Raw genomic sequence first — 27585 nt, forward strand, 5'->3', positions numbered from 1 at the left:
AGATAACATTTCCAAATACAGTACACCCTTAATACATATTACACATTGTATTTGAGAACGTGTTCATGTGCCCTACATAGTGTATATTTACACGGCTTGCCACATCGAAAATCAATCCACCAACTTGTTTTTATTAAATCAAGTCATTTGGTCATTTAGTCTGTTAAATGTTAAAAATAGTTTACTTCTTACCTGAATTAGATTTTTTTTAATGGCCAAAGAAGTGTTTTAAATCAATTGCTCTAATTAAGTTGTATGCATGTGTGATATGCAGTAATTCACAGCTGCACACCCCGCAACAAAAGGTCAATTCAATTCTGTTTCAAAGTGTCCAGTATATAGTTTGAATGTTTGCAGCGGTTTCTAATTAAAACAAATATATTTTACAGGTTTAAACTGATGCACCTCATGTAGACAATTATGTGCTGTAATCAACTGAAAGACCTCTTCTAGTGTAGATTAAAGGGGCTAACTGGCACTCAATATGGTCTGCCTAATAACAGCGTTTATGGTGTTGTGATTGTTACTTCAACACAAGTCCTTTTCACACAAGGGAATTTTGTCTACCCTTTATATTTCATAGAATGCTTATAGACGCATCATTCAATTTAGGATGGGCCATTAAGCATCCAAATCAATCTGAGTAAACATCTAGACAAGCCGATCTTTCTTTTTCTTGAGGTAGGCAATAATGGAAAACCAGCAACAGACATGATAAAAGTAATTGCTGAGACAGCAGGAACAACACGACGACACAACACGATTTGACACCATACCGCCTGCCACTGGGGCCGTAAACAAACACATTAAAACGCAGGCATGCTGGCAGGGTCTAGTACACTATGCAGAATCCAGGGAAGACAGACATGCATAATAGACCCATCTGCTCTCATAAAGTCAAACACCTGCTCGGTATCATCAAAACAAAAAACAAAATCAATGGAGATTGTGGCCCTTTGACCTCTTCCCCTTCCCTCTGAGATACTGTTTTATATTTAGGTTACATTCTTTCTTATATTATTTGGTACAGCTTCTTTTTTTTGAAATAGCCGAACACCTACAGCTGGTTACAGGCAGTTCACTGAGAGCGTGTAGGTGGTTGTGCATGAACTCACATTGTACCAAAGGGAAAACATTAGTCCGAATCAGGGTAGGAGCAGGTACGCACAATACAGCTACCCACCAAACACACCCACCCAAACACACACACCCACACACACACACACACACCTCTAAGCATTCCTCTGCATCGATTCCTTTCACAGCTCATTCCTCTGAATAAAAGAGGCCCTGACTACCCGTTTCACAATGAAGTCAGGTAGCTCTCTGATGGATAGGAACATAAAAGGCTTCCTTGTCCCGAAGCACACAAAAAACAGAGACAGGGACAGAGGGATCAATAGAAAATATGTAACATAGTAGGCAAAAGAAGACATGCTGCAAATGTTCTTCATCCTGAAGGGCCTTAATGTTGAAATGAAGGTTAATAACTTCTCCCTGGGGCGGTTACAGGCTAAACTTAGAGGATAGTGTAACAGATTCACACAGAGGACAAAGGAACTTTTTGTTACAGCGTATCTGGCTTTATGTTACTTTATTTTGAAGCAGCAACTAGATCTTCACACTGTAATTCACTGTTGACGTGTTGTAGGTCCATACAGAAACATATTTGATTTGAGGCGACAAATCAGCCATCCTTATTTTAATGATCCAGAAAGATTTACAAGAAAAAAGGGACAAGAGAAGAGTTTGTTATAGAAGGGCATTCCTCCGCGGAGAGACAAACCATCTCATGTTTCCAAGTAGCCTGCTATGAGTCAAAAGGGGGCTGACAACAAGTGTCCTGGGCTGTAAATGAAACCACACACACCGGAATCTGTGTGTCTGTGTCTGTGTGTATCTGTGTGTGTGTCTGTGTCTGTATGTGTGTCTGTAAATGTGTCTGTGAGTGTGACTGTCGATGTCTTTTGGTCAATGTATAACACAGTCGTACAGAGTGGGGTCTTAAGTTCACAGAAAGAAGGTACCGCCGGCGTAAGGCAGTCAAGTTGTATAAGTGTATAAGCGCCAGGCTTGATAGGGTTAGATCTCTGGTGGAGTGTGAATCCAAAGACACTGAAACACCAAGTCAGTGGAAATAGATCGAGCGATAAAGGGACATAAAACAAATACTCATCTTCTTTAACTGTCCAGAGGTAAAAGACAAAGGAGGACTTGCTTTGAGTAATCTGGATCAGGAAAGTGGGTTAGCTACAGCACACGCCAATTTTCCTGCTATATCAGGGGCCCAAAGTCTCAAAGAAGTGGCTTGGCCCATATATTATGGCTCCCCGGGGGAAGGGAGGCATTGAGGTTGATAGATTGCAGAGAATGAAACAGTGTAAGGACCTAAAAGCTCACAGAGGCCATCAACATTTGTAGTAGGTTTCTTTACGATCATTAATTGTATCTTCAATCCAGAAGAAACAATACGTTGCGTTACTGTAAAGTTATTTATTTTATTTATCTTGTTTATTTTATGAGGATTTAACTCTGGTATTCCTACTGTTGGGGAGATAGCTTAGTTCATGGGCTGAATCCCAATCCTTCCATTGTCATTTATGCTCCGGGGTTATGCAGTAAAAATAGAGAGACCAGAAGGGACTTGCAACGGTTCTGGGTCACTACTCTTGATTCAAAAGCATTGTTCAGTTCACTAACAAAGGTGTAGACCTAATGAGACAGGTTTGATGATGCATGGAGGAAGTGTCCAATTGGCGCCAGTAGTAATCCAGGGATTTCATCACCTGCATCCATCAGTTAACCATGTCAGCGCCATGGACTCTTTGTGTGAACAAAGCCCGTCTGTGTGCGTCAGTATCCAAAGGACCTTGCTCAAGGAGACACTGCTGCTTAGTCACTGTCTGAAGATGTGTGTGTGTGTGTGTGTGTGTGTGTGTGTGTGTGTGTGTGTGTGTGTGTGTGTATGCATGTGTGACACAGAGGCTGACGAACTGCAGTTATCACAAATGACTAATGAAGAGGTTGAAACAGTAGTGGTCATTCATACCTCCGAAAATAAAGGAGGGGGGTAAATGTGCACGCATTGAGATGCAGACATCTGTGAACTGAATACTGACAGTGTGCTATGGTCGCTTCCTGTATGTGTGGATATGTGCGCATTGGGCTGGGAAATATCAAGGGAACCAAATACCTCAATATTGTGAGGTTGACCGTCAGTGCTTCACAAATATTTACATAATGAGATTTTGGATAAATAATGTGGGTATAATGACTAAGTGGGTAAGGGAACATTTCTAATAACAATAATACGTGATTAGAATGCCAAAAATCTAAATTTACATCTAGTTTCACAGTCTTTCTCTGCTCTCTCCATTAACTTCTTGTTCAGCGAAGTTGTGTGGCATACAGCATTCTGTTGTATCCCACAGTGGTATCTGGTTTGTTTGGGTGGGATCTTCACGCAGACTCAAATCAACTCCACCTCTGAATCCATTTGAAGCAAAGGGGACCAGGAAATAGATTTAAAGAAGGGTTTCAGAACACTGGAGCATCAAGAGAAGACAGAACAAATATAAACGCATAATAACTACTAACTACCAAATGCCATTCTAAATCAACAACAACAATTTGACTTGCATGGTCCAATTTTGCAAAGATAAGACACGGCTGTAAAAGTGCAGTCCTTCAGGCATTTTGAGGCCCAACAACAAGTGAAGAAACTCTCAGTATAGGAGGATTGTCAACTTGTGTTCCAGTGGCTCCAGAATCAACAAATTGGTTATCATCACCCTCCCAGCAAGGACATTACGTGAATAACGTTATGTATAACCAATATGTGATATATTACATTTTCGACAAAAGGATAGACCTATTGTGTTGAGTAATGAACTACAACGTGCATATAACAATAGTGAATATATATATATACACACACACACACACACACATAGTTTAATTGTGAAAGAAGTAAGACTATTTTAAATTATTATTAAAGAAGTTATTTGAACAATAAAGCTTTGTTCTCTCTTTCACTAAACTTATTAGGTCCAGTCATTACCATGGGAACAATAGCAGGACATTGGCGGAATTTTACTCAACGCTTGAAGAAATTGAGATTAAACCATTTTTCATTTGTGCCAACACTAAAAAGCTGCACTGCAACTGTGCTCTACAATGACGTATACACAAAGCCTGTGCAATAAAAAAAAGTTAAACATTTACTAGTTCAAAGATCCCTCTGCATACCAAGAAAGTCTCCGAGCAGAAAGCCCCCACGTGGCCGAGCTTTGTTTGAGGGGAATCGTCCCGGAAGAGGTAAACTTTTCCCTGGCTTCTCCCCTGCAGAGATACCCCGAGGCTGCACGTTTAAGAGTTCATACAGATTCAAGCGCTACGCGCCAGCCCCAAACCAGATAAGAGAGCAAGATTGGGCTACAAATCCTTTCAGAACTTTCTCACTGAGCTCCATGCAGGGCCTGTCTTTGCAACTTCGACACTGTAGTTGTTCATGAAATCTGGTAGAATGAATGTACTCTGAAGAACCCCCAGGCCTCTGAGCCCCTTAGGCCCTTAACCTGGCATTTCCTGGCCCAGCACAAGGCTCCGTTTGGGGCTCCAGTGCAGCGATGGCTCTTTGTTTTCTGGGTACACAAAGATTCCTTAAGAGGGAGACTCAGGGGACGTTTTGGCATTCTTTGAAAGCAAGCCCCCCCTCCCCCCCCCCCCAATGTATTTATGTTCTGAGGTGCTTCCTCTTGCTGGTCGTCATGGCAACATCCATATGACCTCTCTCCCTCGATATATTTGGAGAGGCAAGCACATGCTTCCAGAATCAGGCTTAGTTTGTTGTTTTTCTTCTGCCAGGCCACATTAGTTTAACACAAGAAGCCCCACTGAGGGGCTACCAAGAGTGCATGATCTCCCTCTGTGAACAGTGAACAAGGTCTACATCCAAAACATATCAGCTCAGACTTTGGTGAAATAACATAAAGATGCATTTCCACGAACAAAAGCCAAAATACCCCCCGTATCTGAGAGATCAGAATATCAGAACACTTCCTCATATCACCCAAGTTTAAAATAGCAGTCTGAGTGAATGCTTTTTGAGCTAGGGAAACACCCACAGCACCCATAATTTCACTAAAGCCACTGGTATGTTTAGTTCGGATACCTACTGGAGAGAGTTTGTGGATCTACAGGGTGGAGAAGGGCAAAGTACCGAAGACCAACGCGACCGCAGCTATTAAAGCTTTTACTCTACACAAATGTGAGGCACCCAGACTTTGCCATACACTCCTGCAGGCTGGGGAAAACTGTGTTTGTCGATGGGTGTGTCATCACACACCCAAACACACACACACACACACATCTGACCACTTCCTGGCCCTGTATGCTGTTGTTTGTGGTAACCACAGTGGCGTGGACTAGTGGGGGACCGTCCTTGAGCTAGACATAAGTCATTGAAATACAGGCCATTCCATCCCCACCTCCATAGTAATAACTGCAGAAACCCAGGCTCCCACTGAATGCCCGGGTGAGTTCAGCTGAAACAGCAGTGCAGACGAGGACAGAGTGCAGAGACGCTACAGGAGCCTTTTGGATCGGAGAGGACGGATGTCTTCTCTGTTCCCACTGAGACCGGCAGGTAGAGGATCGCCGAGACAGCTGCAGAGTGGATTTCTGGGCATATGCCTTATGAGCACATCTTCTTTTGCTCGGTTTCTCGTTCTCTTGCCACTCACTGACCACATAGAGCTGTCAATTTGTGATGCGCACACAGCAGAATGATTCAGCGCCAGAGCTCAGAGGATGTGGAGTTGGAACGCAGCAAGACGGACCAGCAGGACCTCTCTCGACAATGGGAACACACTTATATTCACAAGGAAAAGAAGAAAAATATAGCAGAGGATAGTATATGTTTAAACATCAAACTGAACGCATGGCAATCTTAATTAACATAACCGATTGCCTCAATTAGGCACATAGTCCACAGAGATCCCTCCAAGTGTGGTTCTGCTTTCTCTAGATTAATAAAAGCAGCCTCCACCATTGTAAAAACACACACACACTCTCTCTGAATGTTGTGTTATATATTGTTATGTTGCGTAAATGGTGAAAGTCTCTACTGAACACACTGGTCCATATCACACATACATACAAATGAGTTTGCAAAATAAAGTTGGCTCTACTCACTTTTGGTTCAGTCCAACAAAGGAAACTTTCTCTATCAGTTGTTTGAGCATTGTGTGTTTCATTCTCTGATAACATGTCATTGACCAAAAGACATTCCAGAAAAAACACTGTCACACACACACACACACACACACACACGGGGCTCAAATGTTGGCACATTTGTTGGCACATTTGAGCGCTCACACAAACATACGGGATATCCCCTGGTGCTGGGAAAATAAGGTGCTTTCACACTGAGGTAGCCTGCTTCATTGAAATGCCACAGAGCAGTGTCACAGCGGCATCGAGAGGCCTGGAACACAGATCCGCAGGAAGGTCTCAGTCCCTGAAAGAGGATCATTAGCATTGGCAACAAAGGCAGGGACACATCTTGTATGAGAACCAGTGGCAGATTACAAGGAAGCAATGATTATTGTTGTGAGAAGAAGGGGGGGGTTTATTCTGATAAATAACTAATACAGAGACTAAACGGAGGAATGTAAAACAGGTTAGAGGTGGAATATGCTATGAATAAGTTTGCGTTAATGAAAAATGTGATCGTTTAGCATATGCCTGTTCGGTCCCTTATTATTACCCTTTCCTTTTTAACTTCTGTTTCCACCTGTGCTCCCTCCTTATCCAACCCTCACCCAACACTTCTGGCCAAATAAATACATAGAATAAATATTGCAAAGACAACACGGATTCCTCGATGTGGCGATAATTATCAACTCGCGCCACTAATGTACTTTACAAAAACACATGAGATCATTCAATGAATGTAACAGACTGTATCAGGACTACTGCACATCCAGGAAGTGTTATGTATTACTGACCTTAACCAGCTTCGGTGTCAGCTATGAACTGACTCACCAGGTGAAGGTAATTCTAACATCTAACATCAATACCAGAGAGCCTGACTCTCTTTGTGTTAGTGCCTTCATCCTGTAAGTTGAATTATAAACACATAAGTGGACATACTCCTGCATTCACATATAGGCAAGAGTGACAGAGAGGGAAGGAGAGAGATTGAATCAATACTTTCTCTTCCATTTGCACTATTAACATTTCTTAAATATCCCCTTAGAATTGAATTACCCCGTATTCCCTCTACTTGATACTCTGTTCTGAGCACACACCTCCCTCTTCTTTCGGTCTATATCACCACTAAAACTGGAACATTATTCTGACAGAACAACCAAATAACTCTCAAGTGAAACTAATGGAATATGCAAACTGCTCACATGCATGTGTTTAGAAGTGTGTGTGTGTGTGTGTGTTTGTTAGTGAGAGGAGGAGAGTGGAGATGGACAAGGGGAGGACTTTCCATCCATTATGTATTCATTATGCCCTAATTAAAAAGGTTAGATCACAAGTTGCCTTTGAGTGAACAAACAGAGACAAACGTGAAGCAGAAGTTGACATTGGAGTTTTGTAAAGAGGAAGAGCAAAACATGACCATGAAAAGAACCAGTTGTAATCCAGCAAGAAACAGCAGTTCTAAACATTTGGATGGATACTTTGTGGACCAGTTAAAAGCAATACAATGGAGCCAATGGTATTATTAGCAAGACACAGAGCAGACAGCAATATTAGCAAGACAGTGTGTTGGTATAGTTGTAAATCGAGGGAAACACAGATCTTTTGAGGAGTAAATTATAAAAGTGGCATATAATGACTTTCTAGGAATGAGCCAGTGTCGACAAACAAGTACCAGCAAATATCCACTTAAAAAAGGAAAGTACCAGCACCCCAACACGACTGTACATTATTAAACCCGCAGTGTTAAAACATCCCATGCGGGGTGGGAGACATAACGGATAGCACATTAAGTTACTCTCAACACACTGCGGAGAGTACTACAGACACACTTTTAAGCCCCAGAAGGGATGTTATTGCTTCGGTTCTGGAGAAACGAGGGAAACGCAAACTAGTTGGAAATGTTGCAATCAACAGTTTTAATTGGGAGGACGTGAACACAGCAGCGAAGCCCTCCAGAGCAAGTCAATTAAAATATCCCTCATCACATAAACACCTTCACCTTCACAACAAGGAACACGTTTGCCAATAAGTTAGTGTGTGGAGGCAGAGACATCCATCAAAGTCGTAAACACAAAATCCCAGACAGTGAGTGTGTGTGTGTGTGTGTGTGTCTGTGTGCGTGTGATATCTGGTCTACCTGTGATGTGTCCAGGAAGACGCTCTTTGTGAACTTCCCTCGCCGTATCTCCATTTCAAGGGCAGAGCCGCGGGCGACGGTCGCTCTCGCTGTTTGATTTCGGCAAAACATCGTCTCTGCTTTCTGTCAACTTCACAGACAGCCTCCTGCAACAAAGTGACCGCGCTGGAGTTGAAAGCGCGCGCGGGGGGAGTGAGGTGAGGTGAGGTGGGGTCGGTGGGGCGGGGGGGGGGGAATTGCTTCGACTGCCCCCCTGGACCGAGGTGGCACCAAACGGCCCCCAAGAGAGTACAATAAAACTTCCAAAGGACGCAATGAAACGCGTACGCGTCTTCTGGTGTGGGAGCCGAGACTGGAGGAAGACACGGACTGACGGAGTCCTCCCTCAACAGCTGACTGCGAACTTTTGCCAAACAGCCCGTGAATGCAGCGGTGAGCGACGCGATGACACCCCGACCTCACGCCCCCCCCCCCCCCCCCTCCTCCTCCTCCTCCCCCCTACCGGCCGAGAAGACACGGTGGCGGTGTTTGACGTGCCTGTTTACGCAAGTCCTCCGGGAGACACGGAGAAGGCGTGACGCTGCATGCAACAATGTTTTATTAACATCTGTGCAGCTATTTGGACATGACATTACTAAAGGTAAACACAGGTGTAATTGAATAGATCAGCCATGCTCTTGGGTCCTGGTGTCATGCGTTCTGGCTCCCTGGACTCACTGTGACACATAAAGATGTGGACCATAATTAATCATAATTGCATCTGTGTAGGTGCAATAGCCTTCAATTCTGCCATATGATTTGAAAAATGTACAAAATCTCAATAGCACTCATTGAATTTACAACCATGTTTTCATCAAGGTACTCGAACTTAGATCTTAAATCCATTTTTTTTTCACCTTTGGGGCATTTTTTTAAGGGTGCTTTTCCCATTTGTTTTCCCTGCCACTGAAAACGTTTAAATCAAAACCAATTATATTCCTGTTAAACAAATACGAGAGCATATTCCACACTGTTGGACGGTATTTCATTTAAGTTTATACTGACCAATGTGTCTGACATGGAATAAATGGGTGCATGGTACTTGTAAAGATGGGAGTATGGGCTTTGCTTTTATGGGATAGTATTTCATTAACAAGCATCTGTATCAATCATGCTTTGTGACTCCAGGACTTTATTGGACCTGCTGTGAGTGGAATTCCGAAAGGTCAAAAGGTCATAAAGGACCAGTCTTTTTTAGGCTGAGGGTCCATTCCATTAAGAAGGCACATTCTTTCCAGACACTTGGACTCACCTTCTAATTCCATGTATGTATTTAGGTATAAATGGTGAATTAAGCTGATCCTGATTCTGAAAGAGAGAGGAATCGGCAGTCGTTAAAGTCTTTTGTGATGCAAGGGTAGAAATCAATGCAGTAAAATAAAGTGGATTATTCGTAATTGCGAGTCATTTTTTCCACTTTGATTTTCCTACAATTTACAACACATCTCCTAAATTAACAAACAGGGGCAACCCACTGGTTGGCATTATGATATAGTGATGGTAAGCATGTTTTGTTTATTTTTGCCTAAATCATTGATGGTCTTAGTGCGGCAATCTGTTTTCCACCAGTTTGTGTTCTTTGGAACAGATGAGTAATGTTGCTTTTCCCATATTTCAACCAGTTTGGTTCTCGGTCCTCACTCTTTAACAATTTTTCCCATACACTTACAAGGACCACACCTGCTCTTCTTTGTTAATGGGTTACGTGCAATTACACTACAACCGTAAACATAGAACAATGTCTGTTGATCATCAGTGAGAGTTGTGTGCTCGGTCATATGGAAAAAGGGAAAGGGGATTGTGTAGCCCGTTTCTCTAATCTCCCCTCCAGTCTCTCATTTAAAAGCAGGATGTTTGTTGATGCTGGGAGTGTGAGTAAATAGCCGGAGGCGCTGTACGGCATGCAACAATGTGATCCCGCTTGGATGTCGGTCTGTTTCCTAGACGGGACTATGTGAAATGTAGATTATGTTTACACGCCTCATGCCACTCTGGACAGTAGGGGGTAGACAGTCACAGAGGGGAGCAGTGCTTTCCCAAGCTAGGTCTGACCCTCTTTTAACTGCTCCGTGGAGCCCTTTGGGCAGCTCAGTTTGCTGCAGCCAGGCAAGCATGGGGCTTATGTGCAGGCTTTGCCGTGGCAGATTTTAAATCCATCTGTGGGGAGAAGATAGGTCTGGTTCATCACTCCTCGTTCATGGCGCATAGAATATGCACCATAAACGAGGGATTTGGAAATCCCCCAAACTACATCTTCTCTTGTTAATGTCCCTCTTTTCTCTCTTTTAACCACACAAACAGGACGAAACAACAATGTCTGCTAAAGTGAGAATCAAATACTGCAGTCCACACTGGCACAGTCACTGTGGGCTATAAAGTCAGTACTCAAACAAAGGGGCCGCTCTTCGCTCAAGAGAGAAATGGCTGTGGAGCAGCTGGAGAAAGATTACATGATACAAAAAAACAAAACAAGAGACAACCATGTTGTTACACAATAGTTGCAAAAAATCCCATTGTTTATTTCTGCCTCACACAGAAACTATTAACCAACTTTGCAGTTACCAACCTCTTTTCATTTCAAGCAAGCACAACATAAAGAAAACCACACAAGGTTGTGTATCTACTCCAATGGTACTGAAACACATTCTGATCTTTAATCTATATTGAAAGTTTGCTGGTCTGAGCTTGTCAAGTGTAAATGATGTTAAGATGCATTTCATTCTCAATGACTTTGTTTAATAATTATTTTTATCTGCACAACAATGTGTAGAGTGCCTATAGTTTTTAATGATGGCTAGTCTCATTCTAAATATGCCCCTATTCCCTATGTGAAAAAAACACGATTGATGCAATCCTATATTGGGCGGTGGACAAGGGAACGAACCCCTCAGGGAAGAAAGGAGAGCTTCAACATGTTTGGATACGCACTTCTTTGAATTAACACTGCATGGAAAATCCCCAGGGGGACTAAAGCAGGACTTAAGTCTGGCTTGCAATCAAATTGTTTGTGTGCCAACAGACACAAATGTACAGCAGAGCCACAATTGTAAGTGACAAATATTTTTTGCAGTGGTTGTCTACGGGATTAAACTATCAATTAATGATGCGTTTTTGCCATATGTTCGTAGAACATGAATTCATTATACTAGTCTGACTTCTGCTGGACGTGACCTGCAATTACAACCACAAATCTTTCATTATGTCGAATACAGATTTGGACAACCACACCTTTTTAAAAGGCTAAAAAAAGCTTGCTATAATTAGACATTTTCTGCCAAATAAAGTAGAATTTTACAACAGTGCGTCTATGTCACAGTGCATCAAACACAAAAAAAGTAAACAAGTTGTCAACTGTGCTGAGATAGCCTTTATTTAATATATTTACAAAGAATACAAAACGCTCCTCCTTGAGTCTTGATGAACTCAAAGCATGTACACTTAGTTTATAACATTACATTGAACCAAGAATAATAAACATCCGGCCCGACATGGAGAATGGCTACTGGACCAGGTGACAACTTGAGAAACTGACTAGAAAATGTTGAGCGGATCATTTCATTTGTGGTGCAGCTTTGTCTGATTGCCAGCGTCTTTGCGTCCTTGTTTCAACCCCTGTAAAAAGAATGTCGAACAGGTTTCCTTTTAAAATCAAGACCTTCCACACATTATGCAGCTGGAGTCCTTGCTGAAAAGACTGTTCTAGCCAAAAAGAAGAACAGTGGAAATGAAATAACTTTGAGTCCTAATTACCATACACGCCCACTGCTCCGCACTACATAATGAGAGACTGAACCTGTAAATATAAGCAGTAAATTACTTTTACAGCCTATAATGAAATCGATTAGCTTCTGTGCACATACCAAGTAGTATCCTGTGTGATATCCACTCATGTACCAGGAGAGGAGCACGCTGCCCAAAGCCTCGTCTTCCACCATGTCAGGGCTCATAGGCGGAGGTGGAGGGATCATCTGAGGCAGAGAGAGGATGATCACAATGCAGATGATGCAAGCTCACAATACCTGTTGTCTATTGACGATAACACGCTAAATTGACAGCTGTTTCTCAGTTTAGGAGTGCTCTTCTGACATGTATATTTTCAAACGTACAGGTGGACCAAAGGGCATCATTGGAGGCCAGGGAGGAGGTACAGGCCCGTGTCCACCGGACCGTCTGCTTCCTCTCTGGTAGAGGACAGAAAAGATAAAAAGCAGAGGAAAACAGACTGAACTCATGTTGCTTGAATGGGAAGTTAATGGCTTGAACGTCCTTCTTCAATGAACGATGCTCTGCATTAAATTGGTCCAGTGCTTTTAAAAAAACTTTATTCAGAATAACATTAATACAGAATCAAGACCTATTAACATAAATGCCAGTTAAATTAATTACAATCCAATACATTCTCCCAGCTATAAATGCCAGCTCTGAGAGGTTGCTGTTTACCTTTTAGTTTTATTGTCCACTCAAGTTTGCTGACTTATAAAGGAAAAGAGAGAAGGGGTCTTTTTTCTTACCGTTTTGGAAGCATGCATGGGAGGTGGACCTTGTGGAAATCCAGGGAACCCCGGAGCCCACATAGGAGGAGGTTCTCTGTGGGCCTTGGTTTTCTGGGGTTTACTGTGGAGTTGTTGTTTGTGGTGGTTTGGTGTGGTGGACCTGTCACTTTCCTCCGTTGAGGATTCTGCCGCTTTCACCTGAATTACAGAGATGTAACTTTAGCCTTTATTTGTCATTTTCTTTGTACCAATGGCGACTACACAGTGGGTATGTTTCTCTTTGAGGTGCAAGCTAAAGCAGAACAACTTAAAATGAAATTATGTATAGATATATTAAAAGTGATTTACTAATACAATTTTAATCCTCAGATTGATTACATAGTGACATAGCAATTTGGTATAATCATTTATTTCCAGGATTTGAATAAAATGAAGTATATAGTTTCGATCACTTGGCCTCAACTGACCTCATTGCCTAGTAATCATTGATTATTATTTTCGGTCTATATTTGAAATAAATAATTAAAAACAAATGTAAAAATGTCTTTCATTTGTGGTGTGTATATATGCAAAGTGGATAACATAACCTTGGGGACACTGGACCAGACAGATGTAGTCTTGGTTCATTGAGAAGTTTTAAAAATTCAGAATGCTATGTACATAACTATAAACTAGTTAAATAACAATATCATATAAAGATAAATAAACAATAAATAATTCAATTAGATTTGACCAACAAGTCAATCTTATTGAATAACATTTTGCATTTCAATAATAGAAATAAAATAATGTACTTGCACTGCTTCACCTTGGTATTTGTTTCTTCATCATCCTCAGAGATCTCTGTAAGTAAGTCTTCAAGGTTCTGCTCCTCCTCGTTGCCGTATTGTGTATAAACAACTATACAAGTGCCCCTCTCCTCATCTATGGAGGAGATAGTCGCTGCATACAGCTGGCCATCCTCTGACCAGTATGCACTGCACGCGTCCCCAACCTGCCACTGTGACACAACATAGCAAACTGTAACCAACATCCGGTCTGAAGTAAAACAGTTAGAGAACAACTAAAAAAGTACCAAACGCAAATTTGGATTACAAAAATGTGTTGCCTTATGTTTTAAAACGTCTATGATGTCGGTTTAAATGCTGTCGATAAAATGACTGAACAATAAGCTTCCTTCTTTGACATCAATCTTAAATTCCCTTTACGCACTTCTTTGTCTGGGGGTGCATTTGTTCTTTTCCTGCTCTGGTTCTTTTTGTTGTTCTTGCGTTTCTTTCCTGGCAGGTTTTTCTTTGAAGCCTGTGGCTCGTCTTCACCCTTAAGGGCAGTCTGGCACAAAATCAAAAGAATGTTAGTAGTAAAAGCAAATAAACCCTTTGCATGCACAAACACTGCAATGCACCGATTTACCTTGAATGATGCAACTGCCTTGTCATAAGCCTTTATCAAGGCAGTGTCATCCCATATATCAGAATCGTCACTCTGGAAAATGAAAAAAACTTTTTTTTTTAAAGCGCATGCAAATTAGAAGCATTAAATAAAAAAAGCATGATTGTTGTGTACACTTGATCTGGATTCCACCCACTTATCCGTTTTACATTGAGCTAAAAAATTCACAGTTGAACTAACGTACGTCTGAGCTGTCATGTTTACCATTGCACTGTGCATGGAATGCGAAACTAAGTGCAACATCTATGAGAAGGTAACGCTGTGAAGCCTTTGTAAAAACGCAGGGCAATACATCGACCACAGAAACTCTTTAGGTATACTGTAGATATCTGGTTTCAATTTTACTATTACTTTAGTCTTTGTTACCCGACTAAGCATCGTAGGTTTGTAGCTTAGCTTTATAGCTCAACAAAACAAACGCATATATAACGTTAGCAGTTATATGCAAGGTTCACGTGTGTTGTCACGTTAAGCTCATTTGAACATTCATACTAACCTGTCCAGTTCCACGTGAAAACAACACGTCTTTGCATCCATTGGCCATGTTTAGATCGGTGACTCTCACTGCTCACTGCTAATTGCTAAACAACTAACAAGCAACGTGGGTCGGAAATCGTGACGTAAAATAAGTGACGTATAAATGCTGCGACTGGGTGGTTGGCTTGGCAACTATAGTAACGTTAGCTAAGCTGTTTTAAGCGTAATACACTTCTCCAAGACCCGTTGACAAAACTGGTATTTTCTTTAAGAAGATAACACAGGAGATCACTCGTTGTTCTTCTCTGAAGATGATCGATTCCTCTCTGAGTTCTTTGGGTGCAGAAGTTGTCGTCGCTACATCCAGCGATAATAATCACCCACCAGAAAACATTATTGACGGGTGAGTGTTGTGAAAATAATGTTTTTTTCCCCATCAATTTGAACCTTGAGTCGTTAAAAGATGATGACAGATTTCAATTTAACCTCAAACCTTTTGCATCAGCCTCTGTTTGTTTCTTTCACTCAGAAACACCAACACGTTTTGGATGTCAACCGGGATGTTTCCTCAAGAATTCATCATTCGCTTTGCTCAATCGACTCCGGTTTCTGCTGTGACGGTGGACAGCTATAATGGTATAGCGTTGACAGCGTAACAATAACCGTCAAATTCATTGTTTGTTTGTATTGTCTCTACTGTGAACACAGATGGAGCAATTCTTATTCTTAGATTTGAGATTAAATTAAGGCAAAGTGTTCTTGCTTGTGTGAAATCTCAAGTAAAGATACCCATGTTTCATAGTAGGACCAAAAAATACACACAACTTTTTGATACAGGGGTTAAACTTTTATTTAAATTGTTTACAAATCACAAAATATATTGGAGGAACAACATTATTGGAATAAATATACATAAAAAAGACGGATACTGTACCTGCTTCCACTCTAACATCCGCATCAGCATTCTAGTATTTGCTCACAGTAATCAACATGCTTCAGACATGGTGTTGTTTGTTAGTTTTACATATAAGCACCAAGTACAGGCATTTCATCAGATTTGCTGTTATTTGGTCATAAACCCAAGTATTGTACCAATTCTCCTAATGGTGGCACTAGATGGATATTAGATTACCAAAGTGATTATAGCAAATGCTGAGGAGGGCTTGAACGTGTAAAGGACGTTCTCTTCAAAACCACAAAGGTCAACCTCATGGTGCTTAAAAGGGGTATACATTTTTTGGGATCCATGAAAGTCTGTTGAAAATCCCATTACTACCCTGACCGTATAGCATAAAGTTACATTTCACCAGATGCCATTTCACTGCATTTATTATTTATTTAACAGGCTCATTGCAAATAATGTATCCGTTCCAAGGCAGTAGTGATTCAGCAAAATGTCCACAGTTTCCTTGAGTTTCATGTGATCATTATCATATGTTTTTCTTCAAAGAAAAACATATGATCTCAATAGTAGAAGACAAAACCCTGTTTGTTCAAACCATTTGGCGATATCTAATTGTGTTTTCTTTTCAGTCAAGCATCTAAATATAGAAAAGAACACCTCACAAAATGCCTCTCAATTTGAGTTTGTTACAGAACAAGGTAAGAGGAACATCAACAGTATCATTGGTTTTAATGCTGAAGAATTTAAATTGATCTTTACAAACGGATGTTTTTTAGAATGTAAACATACGGAGGGACATCTTCAGTCAAATACTATTTTGGTAAGTCAAATTGAAAATATTTATCATATAAACTACTAAATTACTAAAAGGAATATGTTAAACTAGTATTTGTCTTTAATTGTTTGTATTTTTCAGCTAAATGGAAGCAATGCAACCCACCTTCGTTTTGTCATCACTTCGGGATATGATCACTTCGTCTCAGTGCACAGAGTCAGTGTACAGACATGATATTTGTGAATTAAAGACGTGCATGTATGCATGTATGGTTTTATGGCATTGTTTGATCATTGGAAAAGGGAGTAGATCTCATTATGGTATGCTGTTTAGATAACATGCACACACACTGGTATTTCTTCCCCTGTGGTTGACAGCTGTCCGTAGTAACTTACTGACAAGCATATTCTATGAATATTCAATTAATGCATGTCTAAACAGAATTAATTCTATCATCTCAATCTTATCAGTGAGGTTGCAATTGCAGGGAAATCATTTAGTTAAAAGCAATAGGGAATTTTCAAATCTGCAATTAGCTAGAACACATTTTCTGTAGTTATGCTTATTTAATGGTACAGTTTCCCTCACGGGGCTTTTTATTGCACATTCAACTGTTCCTAGCTAATTTCACAAGCTGATAGTTGGCAAAGCTTTGGAATGAAAGAGTTGAATTGTGATGAATGGTAGAATTACTTACAAAATAAGTTTCTCTCTCTGTGAGAGATTGAGTTAATTAACAAATCCTGAGCAGTTTGGGCCTAAAATGGCATTCGCACAGCCCCCCCCGTGAGCAAGATTTGACATCCCCATAGAAATGAGAATGCAGCTGGGGGGTTGGGCAACCAGATGGTTTCCCAGCCAACCTGCAAGTCTCTGAAGACTGCAGGCCTATTCACACAAAATACTCAAGCCACCTCCTCTACTATCTTACGCACACTCAAACTGACTGCAACTTACCTCTATCGCCATTTCAACTTGTCGGTAGGAAAAGGTTCAGTAGTGTGCAAAGACCCTTTGGGACTCCCTCCCCAATTACTTTGCTGACTATCGAGAAGCATAGGGATTTGCTGAGGCGATTTGCTGTGCCTTTGTCTGCATGGAGGGCTTGAAATAAACCAATAAAAATAGGAAATATATGCCTGAATAACCAGCCCCCTGATATTGTAGAGCAACTAATTGCTTAGGGGTATGGCTGGGATAGAGCACATTTGAGTATGCAAGTGTGTAATGAGTAATGAGGGCAAGGTAGAAACTGATTCAGTGTTATTGACTCATCTATTATTTACAAGTATGGAGTATCTATTACAACGTTAGAAGTGAGGGTCGGGCCATCAAATGAAGTGGAAACTCTCATAGTAGGCCAATTATATATCATTTCCACAATAGTTTACATTGTGAATCTGTTACATCTGTTTGCTGTAAATATTTAGGCAGAGATGGCTTTTTTGAACAGGTTTGCAAACCCGCCACCCCATTACTAATGAATTCAGGCCCTTTTGTGCTTGACTGTCAGCCGATCAGGAGAATCACAGCAGGATATGAGAGCATTATTATCATGTCACTGCAGGGCTGGGCTAAATTATCAACCCATGTCTTCTGACGGCTGCCTAGCTGCTTACAAATTGCACCGGGGCATCTGCTGGACCAAAACCCTGTGTATTCAGCCAAGTCCATACAAAGAGATGCATATCAATACCTTTCCAAACCCCCACATTGCCTCTGCAACACATTATTCCAAATGGTTATTTTTATGATAAAGATTGAAGAAATTGAAAGCATTATAATATGCCATTAAAATCTCCGTTAAAAGATTCTGCTGTTAAAGTGCATTCAATATGCATATGCACATGACACCATTAAAGCAATTATCTATTTTCATTGTATGCAATCATAAAAGATTCTGTGATGTTTCGTTTATTGTTACTTTGAGTAAGGAATCCCTTCATCAGTCAGCTCTGTTGTTTTCTTTCATTTCGAACCAATAACTTTGAATTTCTTGTTATCTTTTCTATGTGGTCCTCCATTCATGACAGTGATGCAGCCAGGCATATTGACAATCGGTTTTAATTTGATTTCAGTTTTGATTTGGTCCAATCTACTCAGATGAGCTGGAAAGAGCTGCTGAATGAGAAAGGAAACACTATAAAGGCCAAAATTAAATGATTACCCCGAGTAGGAAAATAATCTTTTCATTATTTAAGTTCAAGAGGAATGCAGAATGATAATGAGGGAGTGCAGTTAAAGACAGACATACATGTATATCAACAGAATTCTTTATTTTTACATCCACCATTTGCTTGTGAAGTTTTGCAAAGAAAGAGTAGTTTGACAAAAATATATTTTCATAATCCAATACCTCTATATTTATTACGGCAGTAGTGTCTTTTGTGGTGTGGCTTATTTACCTGTGTACCATTTTTAAGTGCATTAAATATGCTAGCAAGGATGATGCAGATTCATGTGTGTTGCGATTTGTATCCCTTCTGGTAAAAAGAGCTTCTATATATAAAGCAGTTTCCTCAAGATCAAAATCAAATACATCTATTCAGATAAACAGAGTATTAGAATACCAGCCAAGTTAGAGAAGTACAAGCACAGAATTCACAGTCATATGCTGATTTGACACGTTTGTTGGATCTTATTTACAGTTATATCCCTGTCTGTTTCACTGAGTGTAAGATTTGATCAATTGAGTTCCAAAAATGTTTCACCAGTACCATAGTTGCACAATCAACGGTCCTTTGCTGTTCCCTGTTTGACCAATTCTCTGTGCTCAGGACCAGAGTAACACCTATCAGACTTTTGGGTTTAAGTGTTCCAGGTTACAGCGCCTCACCTTATAGTTCCATTTATTCTGTCTGCCTTCAAATCTCTCCTCACATACTGCAGTAATGTGATGTAATGGTGGGTAGCTGAGCGATCTCAAGCAGCCTCGTTACACAGACACATTCCTGACCAGCATCTAGTGTGCATATATTTCTGCCTCCTGGTCTATGTGAGCGCCTGAGTATGGAGTGGGTGGAGAAGTTAAACTTTTGCTTCACACAAACTGCTTTGCCCTTGTGGGAAGTGGAATAGCTCCAAAGTAGCACAGCTAAATGTCCAGGGTCGCTGCTACAAAGGACCGTTTGTCTTCAAGTGGAACAGTGCCAGCTAACTTTCATAAAGTTAGATGAATTTTGGGAGAGAGAATACTGGGTAAAAAACCCTTCTTTCCTTCGTTTTTCTCTTGAAATGTTTTTGTTATTGTATTCTGCCTAGCATGGTTTAATCTCTTTCACTAAACCCACACAGAACAAAAAGTGAATCCCAAAATTTGCATTTGCCCTTGGTATCTGTCAGAGGTGTTCTGGCATAGTATATACTGTATTATGTGCATTGCTGTATCAGGAATGAACCGGTCTGTGGCATAAGGTTTGTTTTACAAAGTGCTGGTTTCATGCACACTCAGAAAAAACAGCGTCCACTGCTTCTTTCCGCTGTAAATGGATTAAATTACATTATGTAGTTAGATTACGTGATAAGTGTTTGACACCATCGTCCCAGGAAGCGTGCATTTATCATGGAATATTATTGTTCTGCTTAGTGGCATGATTTTGATGATGATTTTTGTATCTATCATGGCACCTCATGATGATTTTTGATGAGTTTTATCTATTATCTAACACCTCAAATGACAAATGCATTGGCACCGATTTGCAGAACAACTTTAGTCAGTAACAGTGAGTACGAGTTCATTCAGAGAATGATGATTTGATAAAATATAACAACTACAACTCACACTGACTGTCACTCTTGAATGTAATTGAATGGAAATGCATTATTTTAACATTCTTTTTTTTTTTTAGTGCAAAACTATTTTACATTGGTTCATCATAACAAATAATCACACCCTGAGAGTTGTAAATCGTTTTGAAATGACTAATAAATAATGAATAATAGTTACTGTGTGGGAGGAAGCAGTAACATGGATATACACACGACAAAATCTATCACGGTTCAGTACACCGGACATGACACACAATATATCACTGCCATTTGACATGCTGGAAGGGACAGATGTTAAGCCACTATCATGCTTATCACGCGGCACCACCAGCGATTAATCATGAAATAGATTTAGATCAGAAACTAATAAATGGTGTTTTATCTACAAATCTGTGGAGGATTTGAACTTTGGGAAATCCAGTTGGACAACAGCGTAAAATGAATTGTCATTAAACATTAAATAGCTTAGTATTTACTAACAGTGTCATTGTAATGCTATTTGAGATAAAAAATTAAATAACCCTTGTAAAACAGTACTTGAATAATCTCTAGCAGTTAAAAAAATCATAAATATTGATGGTGAAAAAATCGTCACATGCCCAGTTCACTTTTACTGCAGCGCTTCTGTTAGATCTCTGTTGCAATAACGTCGTCATACGTTTGTAACCGTGAGCTGTAGTTGATGTCCACACCGAGCTCCGTCCGGCTCTCCAGCTCAGCGGTCACCTCCTTCAGGATCCTCTCCAGCTCCTGGTTCTTCTTGTGCATCTGCAGGTAGTTGATCTGGAGCTGCTTTTGGTACTTGATGACCCGGTCTTTTTCCTTGTTCCACATTAGTCGCTCTTGCTTGAAGCTGTTAGCCAGCCTCTCCTGTGTGTCCTTCTCCTCCTCGAGCTGCTGTTTCAGCCTCTCCACTTCTCTCTGCAGTGATTCTGTGGCAATGTGTCCACTGCTCTCCTCGCCGTGGCCCCGGGCCGGACTGTCAGCGGCGTGGATTAGTCCCTCCAAGGCCTGGTTCTGGGCCTCTTGTTGGGAACTTTGCTGCACCCCTACCCTCTGCTCTTTCGCCACCGCAAATTCCTGTTTCATTCTCTGAATGTCTTCCTCCAGTTTTTCCACTTTCTCCCTCAGCAAATCCGCTTCATTTTTTTTGCGCTGAAGTTCATTTTGGCACACCTAAATGGAAAAATGAGAACTATTTAGTCATTGGCCGCAGTTTAGACGATTTCTCTTGCTGTACCAGGGTCTAATCAAAGAGAGTGTAAAATAAGCTAGAGACTGATTATATAAGTCTACTGAAACATGAACATTGAAAACAGTCTCAATGTCACGGTTGAGCGGAGCACTAACACAAAATGTTCTATGTGTCTTATTGTCGCTGTGTGTCTATTTTATTCACATCAATAAGTCCTTATTTGAATGCCATGCTGGAATGAATTGCCATTGAATCATGAACAGACTAACCTCCACCTCAATGGTGCGAGAGCGCAGGTCGTCATCGTGTTCTTTGCTTTGTCTCTCGAGTTTCTCCGTTTTTGCTGCGTTCTCCTTCAGTGACGCTTTGAGGCCGACTATCTCGTTCAGCTTGTGGTTGACGTCTGCCTGGCAGTCTCTCAGTTGCTGCTTCAATAATGAAATCTCCCCTGATTTCTGGCACACCTACATTTGAACAGAGACAGTTATGACGATGAACCAGTCAGAGCATTATTGTGTATGATGTACTTCACACCGATAGTTAAGGGACGGATGACCCAACACTTCTACTGTAATTATGTCCAAGGCTTCATATTCTGTACATTTTTACAATTATTTATTTTGCGTATTCCCCATTATGAGAACACCCAGAACAGAGACTTGAAGACGCAGAATCTGTGGTCATAAATGGCACAAAGTACGGCGAACACTACTTTTTCATTTTCACCTCATTTCAAAAACAAGCTAAAGATGAAAATAACTAAAACATCTGGTGCCTGCTCAACTTACTGTATACACAAAATGTATATATTATAAGCATTCACATGAATACATTTGTGGCCGACGCATTGACGAAGATCCACCAGGCACAGATCAAACAGTTGACTGCAGCAAAAAAGCTGCAAACGGGTCGATTATACTGGACCTAAACAGTCAAGCTTCTGGGCCCTAAAACCAAAACAATGAGCTGAAAGATATTAAAAAGCTACATCGGGTTTAGGAGAACAGCAAAGTTGGTGATTATTCTCTCTACGTTATATAACACATCTATTAAATGGATTTCTCTTTCTTTTTACACACATTACATTTCATTACATTACATGTCATTCATAGTGGTGAATTTTTTATCCTGCAATACAATAGCATTCGGCTCCCACGCCTCCTCAGCAGCCTTCAAGGTTTCACCAGATTGTATTCTCTGCTACGAGGTTTTAACCCAACTGATATCACTCAACTAATGACTCACCTCCCACTGAGTTTCCTCCAGTGTCGGTGCGAACTGTGTGCTCTCCGTCACGTAAGACCCGAGTCTGAGTTCAATAAGATCCTTCTGCTGGGTGAGCTTGGTGATATCATCCTGAAGCTTCTCCTTCTCCACCTGTATAAGAGTTAAATACTCACCTAAAGCCTTTTTTCAAAAACATTTTTGTAATGTATTTTAAATGGGAAATTCACCACATTGTCCAATCACTTTTGATGGTGAATGTAGTTCTTCACTGCGTGCCGTGTTGACCCAGAAAGCTGACTAAGCAACATATAAATCAGTGTTCTTCTAGCTTACAGCACTGTGATTTGATGTGAAAGTGACACAGTTGTATATGCATAGAAGCGTTGTGTGTTCTGATGTGCTATCTCAGAAACGAAGTGTAGAGAGGCCCTGGCTGGGGATGCAGCTGCATTAGCCGTGCAGGGGCATGTGGCAGGTGGGAACCCTGTGGTCAACAGAACTCACACTCATTGCATGCAGGTACATGTATGCACATAGCTCGTTAATTTGGAGAACTCAGCTTGTAGTCAATATAACATGGATTTAGGAATTAATTGCTTCAATTGACTACACTTGGCCATTAAAATTGATAAAATATTGCATTAAAAGGAGCTTAAATCTTCCATTTTAATCATTGAAACGGGGCAAGGGTTGAAAGATGAATCAGAGATAGAAGAAATACAAATGGAAGTGTGCTGACCTGGAGCTGGCTGACCTGCAGCTGGAGTGCTTGCTGTGTTTTTGCAGCCATTTGGGAGACTTGCCGTAGCTTTGTGGAGCATCGCAGCTTCAGCCTCTCCATATCCTCAGCACAGTACCTTTGTCTCTCCTCAAACAGCTGGCATGTGCCTGCCTCCTTGTCTTCAAAACTCACCTATTGTAAGGGGAACACATCACGGTAAAAGTTTTACAATCTAACTACTGATGAAGAGGCACTGATCTTGATTAAAAGCACACGCTGTTTTTCAGTAACGTGACAGTTTAATACCTGTAGCTCCTGCAGTTCAGTCTCGCTCTCCAGCAGCCTCTGTTCCAAACGTTCAATCAGTGACTCATCTGTAGTAATGGGGGACCGAATCCCACCTGCAGTTTCAGAAAATGCGCTTGGCTCATCTGCGGAAAGCGGGGAGCCAGCGTCCCCATTAGAGTTCGAGGCTAACCCTCCGTAGCATAAACCAGCCCCGTAGCTGCAGTCAAGGTTAGTGCTATTACTGTTGACCCACGGAGGGAAATTGGGTTTTACTCCCTTGCTGAGGCTGTTTGCGGGAACTGAACTGGCATCATTGCTACTGACAGGGCCCGTGGAAGCACTCAGGCTGCCGCTGGTGCTGTGGGTGGGCAGGCTGGACATAGAGTTACGTCCAGAGTCAGAGAGAGTCCCTGAGAAGAAAAAATATATATATTTTGTGTAATCTACAGTTTAACACAATATGGATAATTCGTCAATATTGGTATGAATAAACACCTGAGAAGTTGTCTTGCTTGTATCTGCTTTCGGGGCCCCTTGCTTTCTCCAGAGGACAAAGGATGTCCAGGCTGTTGTGGCCTGTCTCCGTGGAGGATGCACTCCTGGGAATCCCAGGCTTGAAGGCAGTGGAACGGACCAATGACTTCTCAGTAGAGGTCTAGAAGATTGAAAATGACACATCGTCAGGGCTGCTCTTTCCAGTTTTTGATTTTATATTCAGCGGCTCCTCTTTGCTTATACGAAAGTACAGAGAGCAAAAGATAAGTCGCATTCGGAAACTTGAAAATCAAAATGACAGTCTTTCCTAGAGATAAATATGGTCACACAGTGCAAGTCTGTCAAATGAAGGTGGTAACGCTATTTTTTTTATCAAGTCTTTTCATATTAGAAATAGAACCACTGATGCGTTCAGGATTGCCCCACTACAAGCTGGCAGTGTTAAAAGCCAGTCGTTGCAAGTAAAATTCCCTGGACTGTCACAAAAGACAAAACTCATTTCAAAAGATGAACTTATACTCTGCATGCCCCATCTGTGCTGTCCAAGAACATCACAAGCAGTACCATACTTCTCCCTCTCGCTGCATCCCACATCTCCCCCATGTGCTGTCTGAGCGAAGATGAATAGTCCTTCTCTATGATATTAATAATATGAGCTACTGCTGAAGTGTAAGAGGTAAAGCTTGTGAGCTCAGCATTCTTTCTCACTGACTTCATGACTGGGATGCCTTTCCTCATTTTTCTCTCTCTTTCTATCCCTCAAACTCTTGTTGGCCCCAGCCCCCTCTCTCTCTCTCTCTCTCTCTCTCTTCTGTTATTCTCTGCTCTATCTCTTATAACGCTGCTTCCTATTCCTCTCCTCTCTTGCATCCTGCCCCAAAGGAATAAAGACCTATTGAGGGAGACTCCATTTTCCTGGCACAGAAATGACCACTGCAAAGATCAAGGCATTCTTAAGCCATTAATCTGGGAAGGGGTGATTAATAAGCTGGGAAGGTTCAACACAGGTTATGAGGAATGGTTGCTGGCAATTAAACTACCTGCGGTGCATGTTTTATCCTCGACTTTGCTGTAAGGTTTTCAAAGTATTTCGCAGGCATGCCACATGGACGTCTTAATGGTTGTAAGAATAACCATAGCAACGTATCCAGTTAACTAAAGCACAGCAAATTGAAGTGTCTAAAACGACACATTTGTACACTGTAAACAAAAAAGGGTTGCTGATTAATTTTATTACTTTTGCAAAGGGTGAGGCTAGGTTACCCCTGTTTCCTGTCTGTATGCAAAGCTAAGCTAACCTTCTGCAGCTACGCATTTAACGTAACAGTTTTCCATTCATTTTGCTCGAAAGCAAATGCTATACTTTTCTTTTAAATTCTAATTTTACATTCAATTAAGACATGAGAGGAAACAATGAACATTTTGCTCACCCTGTTAGTCAGTAGTTTGGGCTGCAGTCGCCCATCTGATTCCCCATTTCTGTTCTTTCCACCTGCATGCTCTTCCATTGATGCTCCTCTGTGGTACACTGACCCCGGTTTGTGACTCACCTTTTAGGGAATAGGATAAATATTTTATGATTTGAAACTGCATATTTGTATAATGTATTTCTTACAAAATAAGTTAAAAGTTTTAAAGCCATCCAATGACCCGTACTTTGATGTAAAAGAAATCTTCACTTCGACCTGACCGGGAGTGTGACAGGCCGTTAGAGGGCTGAGTGGCGGACGAGGAGCCCAGAGTGAAGCCACACTTCAGTAACTCATCAAGGCTGCAACCTCCACTCTTTCTGTGAGGACTTATTCCCCTTTTTGACCTATGCTCAGATGCCTTGCAGTGTTTGCTAGTAGGGCTGTTGCTGTCGATGAGGCTGCTGACGCTGCCCATGGTCCTGGAGGCATAGGTGAGGGGAGGGTGTGGCTGCAGTCCAGGAGGTCAAGCTACACAGACGTGAAGGGAAGAACAAGCTCATGACCCCAGGAAAGAACTGTCAATGGCTCCATCTACAAGGCAAGAAAGGGATAATGCACATTAAACAAAGAAAATATTAGCTGTTGATCCTTAATCAGAACCTAGTCGCAGTTTCATCTGATGCTCTTTTATTCATATTAAGTCATATTCTGTTCAGTCCAGATATGCAGTGTAGAAGCAGGTGTGCTCACATTTGCAAAACAAACAAAGTTTGAAGAAAAGTCCATCTTGGCACTCTGCCCGGCTTTGTGTGTCTGGATTTATGGCTCGGCAGTTGAAGACAAACAACCATTTGGGTGCCCTTCCTCTAAACAAACTGGCAATTGGGCTACTTACTGACTACTCGGGCGAACACTTGGCTGGTGCTGCCATCTGAATAACATTTTGTTTACCAAACATTTTGGATTTAGTATTTCACTCGACCACAAATAAATATTGTTATTGGCTTGTGGAAAATGGAAATGGACACAGAACGCCAACAAATGTATGTTGTCAACATTCTCTTTTATCATTTTTGCCCTCCCCACCTCCCTTTTTACTCACAACCACATGCCAGATGCTGCTAGTCATGATCTCTAACCCACAGGGGAAAAGTAGTGACTTTGTTGCCTAGTGCTCGATACTGGCTGATCAGGCCTTTGGGCTCCCATAACCACCTGGTCCTGAGCCTGAGACAGCAAGTGATACAACATGGTAAAGTGGGATTGGTCTCTACAGCAGAATAATGCAGTAACAGTTCGGGTGCATACAGGGAAGAAAAGAAAACCCTAATTGCATGAACCATGAAATAATCCCACCTTCCGAGTCCAAGTATCCAAGTCTTCTAGGACAGCCTCAGTTTGCCTTTGTCCAAATTCAAAATGTATTCTAGAAACCTACAAAGCATTCCCCCAGTCAGTACCACTGATATAAATGTCTTTTAAAAGGCTATGACTGCCTCTAGTCCACTGTGCCTGGATTTCTGCTGCTAAATCTAAACTCCAGTGAAGGCGCTATTACTCTCATATATTAGCATCCACTACTGACATGGGGACTGAAGTAATAAAACAATAGATTGTACTTACTGCCAGGTCAATCTAAACCTCCATTTCTAGCAAGGCCCCTGAAGAGTCATCTATCCAGTCTTGGGGAAAATGAACAGGCATGAAGACATGAGTGTATGTGCGCGTGTGCCCTTGAATGAACCAGCAGTAAATGCAAACCGCACAGCCAGGAGGGTACTAACTGTTCTGTGGAAGGGGTGGGTCTCTCTATTCGGCCCCTGCCCAGCTTTGCATTATAACTGATATGTAAATTCAACTGTGTGTGTGTGTGTGTGTGTGTGTTTTGGGGACCTCCTGCTCCCCCCCCCCCCCCCCAGGGGAGCCAGTGTACAACATGTGCTCCCATAGAACTGGCGTGTGCCGCACAAGTGATTAACTCCCAGC

General features: G+C 41.4%; 4 protein-coding genes across 7 annotated transcripts in view; 1 reads left to right on the plus strand and 3 right to left on the minus strand.

Moving 5' to 3' along the window:
* rtkna (rhotekin a) overlaps positions 1–8552 on the minus strand; it is a 45077-nt gene extending 36525 nt beyond the window's left edge. The window contains exon 1 of one of the 2 annotated variants that reach the window (XM_037483085.2): positions 8354–8552. In XM_037483085.2, the coding sequence (XP_037338982.2) occupies positions 8354–8464 (111 nt within the window). In that variant the 5' untranslated portion in view covers positions 8465–8552. The remainder of the gene's footprint in view (positions 1–8353) is intronic. The other variant, XM_037483088.2, reaches the window with a different exon arrangement.
* A 3192-nt stretch (positions 8553–11744) lies between these two features.
* On the minus strand, positions 11745–14984 carry smn1 (survival of motor neuron 1, telomeric). The gene is made up of 8 exons (XM_037482961.2): positions 14834–14984; positions 14299–14370; positions 14098–14217; positions 13694–13885; positions 12904–13083; positions 12499–12573; positions 12253–12360; positions 11745–12004 (listed from the first exon to the last, which is right to left on the minus strand). Exons 1-8 carry the CDS (start codon positions 14879–14881, stop codon positions 11948–11950), a joined length of 852 nt encoding a protein of 283 aa, XP_037338858.2. The 5' UTR covers positions 14882–14984; the 3' UTR covers positions 11745–11947.
* A 95-nt stretch (positions 14985–15079) lies between these two features.
* On the plus strand, positions 15080–18347 carry hspb11 (heat shock protein, alpha-crystallin-related, b11). The gene is made up of 5 exons (XM_037482963.2): positions 15080–15217; positions 15344–15450; positions 16348–16416; positions 16495–16538; positions 16635–18347. The coding sequence occupies exons 1-5, from the start codon at positions 15126–15128 to the stop codon at positions 16725–16727; spliced, it is 405 nt and encodes a 134-aa protein (XP_037338860.1). The 5' UTR covers positions 15080–15125; the 3' UTR covers positions 16728–18347.
* A 42-nt stretch (positions 18348–18389) lies between these two features.
* The window catches only part of lzts1 (leucine zipper, putative tumor suppressor 1), a 29636-nt gene continuing 20440 nt past the window's right edge, over positions 18390–27585 (minus strand). For 2 of the 3 annotated variants that reach the window (XM_037482960.2, XM_037482957.2), the window contains exons 2-9: positions 25844–26190; positions 25618–25737; positions 24188–24347; positions 23711–24102; positions 23423–23596; positions 22702–22833; positions 21726–21920; positions 18390–21437 (exon numbers count right to left, since the gene is read on the minus strand). In XM_037482960.2, coding sequence (XP_037338857.2) covers positions 20889–21437; positions 21726–21920; positions 22702–22833; positions 23423–23596; positions 23711–24102; positions 24188–24347; positions 25618–25737; positions 25844–26074 — 1953 coding nt within the window. In that variant the 5' untranslated portion in view covers positions 26075–26190 and the 3' untranslated portion in view covers positions 18390–20888. Of the gene's footprint in view, positions 21438–21725; positions 21921–22701; positions 22834–23422; positions 23597–23710; positions 24103–24187; positions 24348–25617; positions 25738–25843; positions 26191–27222; positions 27358–27585 lie in introns of those variants that run through there. The other variant, XM_037482959.2, reaches the window with a different exon arrangement.

This window comes from Pungitius pungitius, chromosome 5, assembly GCF_949316345.1.
Source record: "Pungitius pungitius chromosome 5, fPunPun2.1, whole genome shotgun sequence".
In the NCBI taxonomy this organism is placed as follows: domain Eukaryota; kingdom Metazoa; phylum Chordata; class Actinopteri; order Perciformes; family Gasterosteidae; genus Pungitius; species Pungitius pungitius.

Excerpts from the sequence above, each read along its gene's own strand:
- smn1 (XM_037482961.2), bottom strand. The coding sequence starts at position 14,881 with ATGGCCAATGGATGCAAAGACGTGTTGTTTTCACGTGGAACTGGACAG. Across the intron at positions 14,371-14,833 it reads TTTCACGTGGAACTGGACAG|AGTGACGATTCTGATATATG; the intron begins GTTAGTATGAAT and ends TTCATTTTCCAG. Across the intron at positions 12,005-12,252 it reads ATCACACAGGATACTACTTG|GGGTTGAAACAAGGACGCAA; the intron begins GTATGTGCACAG and ends TTCTTTTTACAG.
- hspb11 (XM_037482963.2), top strand. The coding sequence starts at position 15,126 with ATGATCGATTCCTCTCTGAGTTCTTTGGGTGCAGAAGTTGTCGTCGCT. Across the intron at positions 15,451-16,347 it reads GACGGTGGACAGCTATAATG|TCAAGCATCTAAATATAGAA; the intron begins GTATAGCGTTGA and ends TTTTCTTTTCAG. Across the intron at positions 16,539-16,634 it reads TTCAGTCAAATACTATTTTG|CTAAATGGAAGCAATGCAAC; the intron begins GTAAGTCAAATT and ends TGTATTTTTCAG.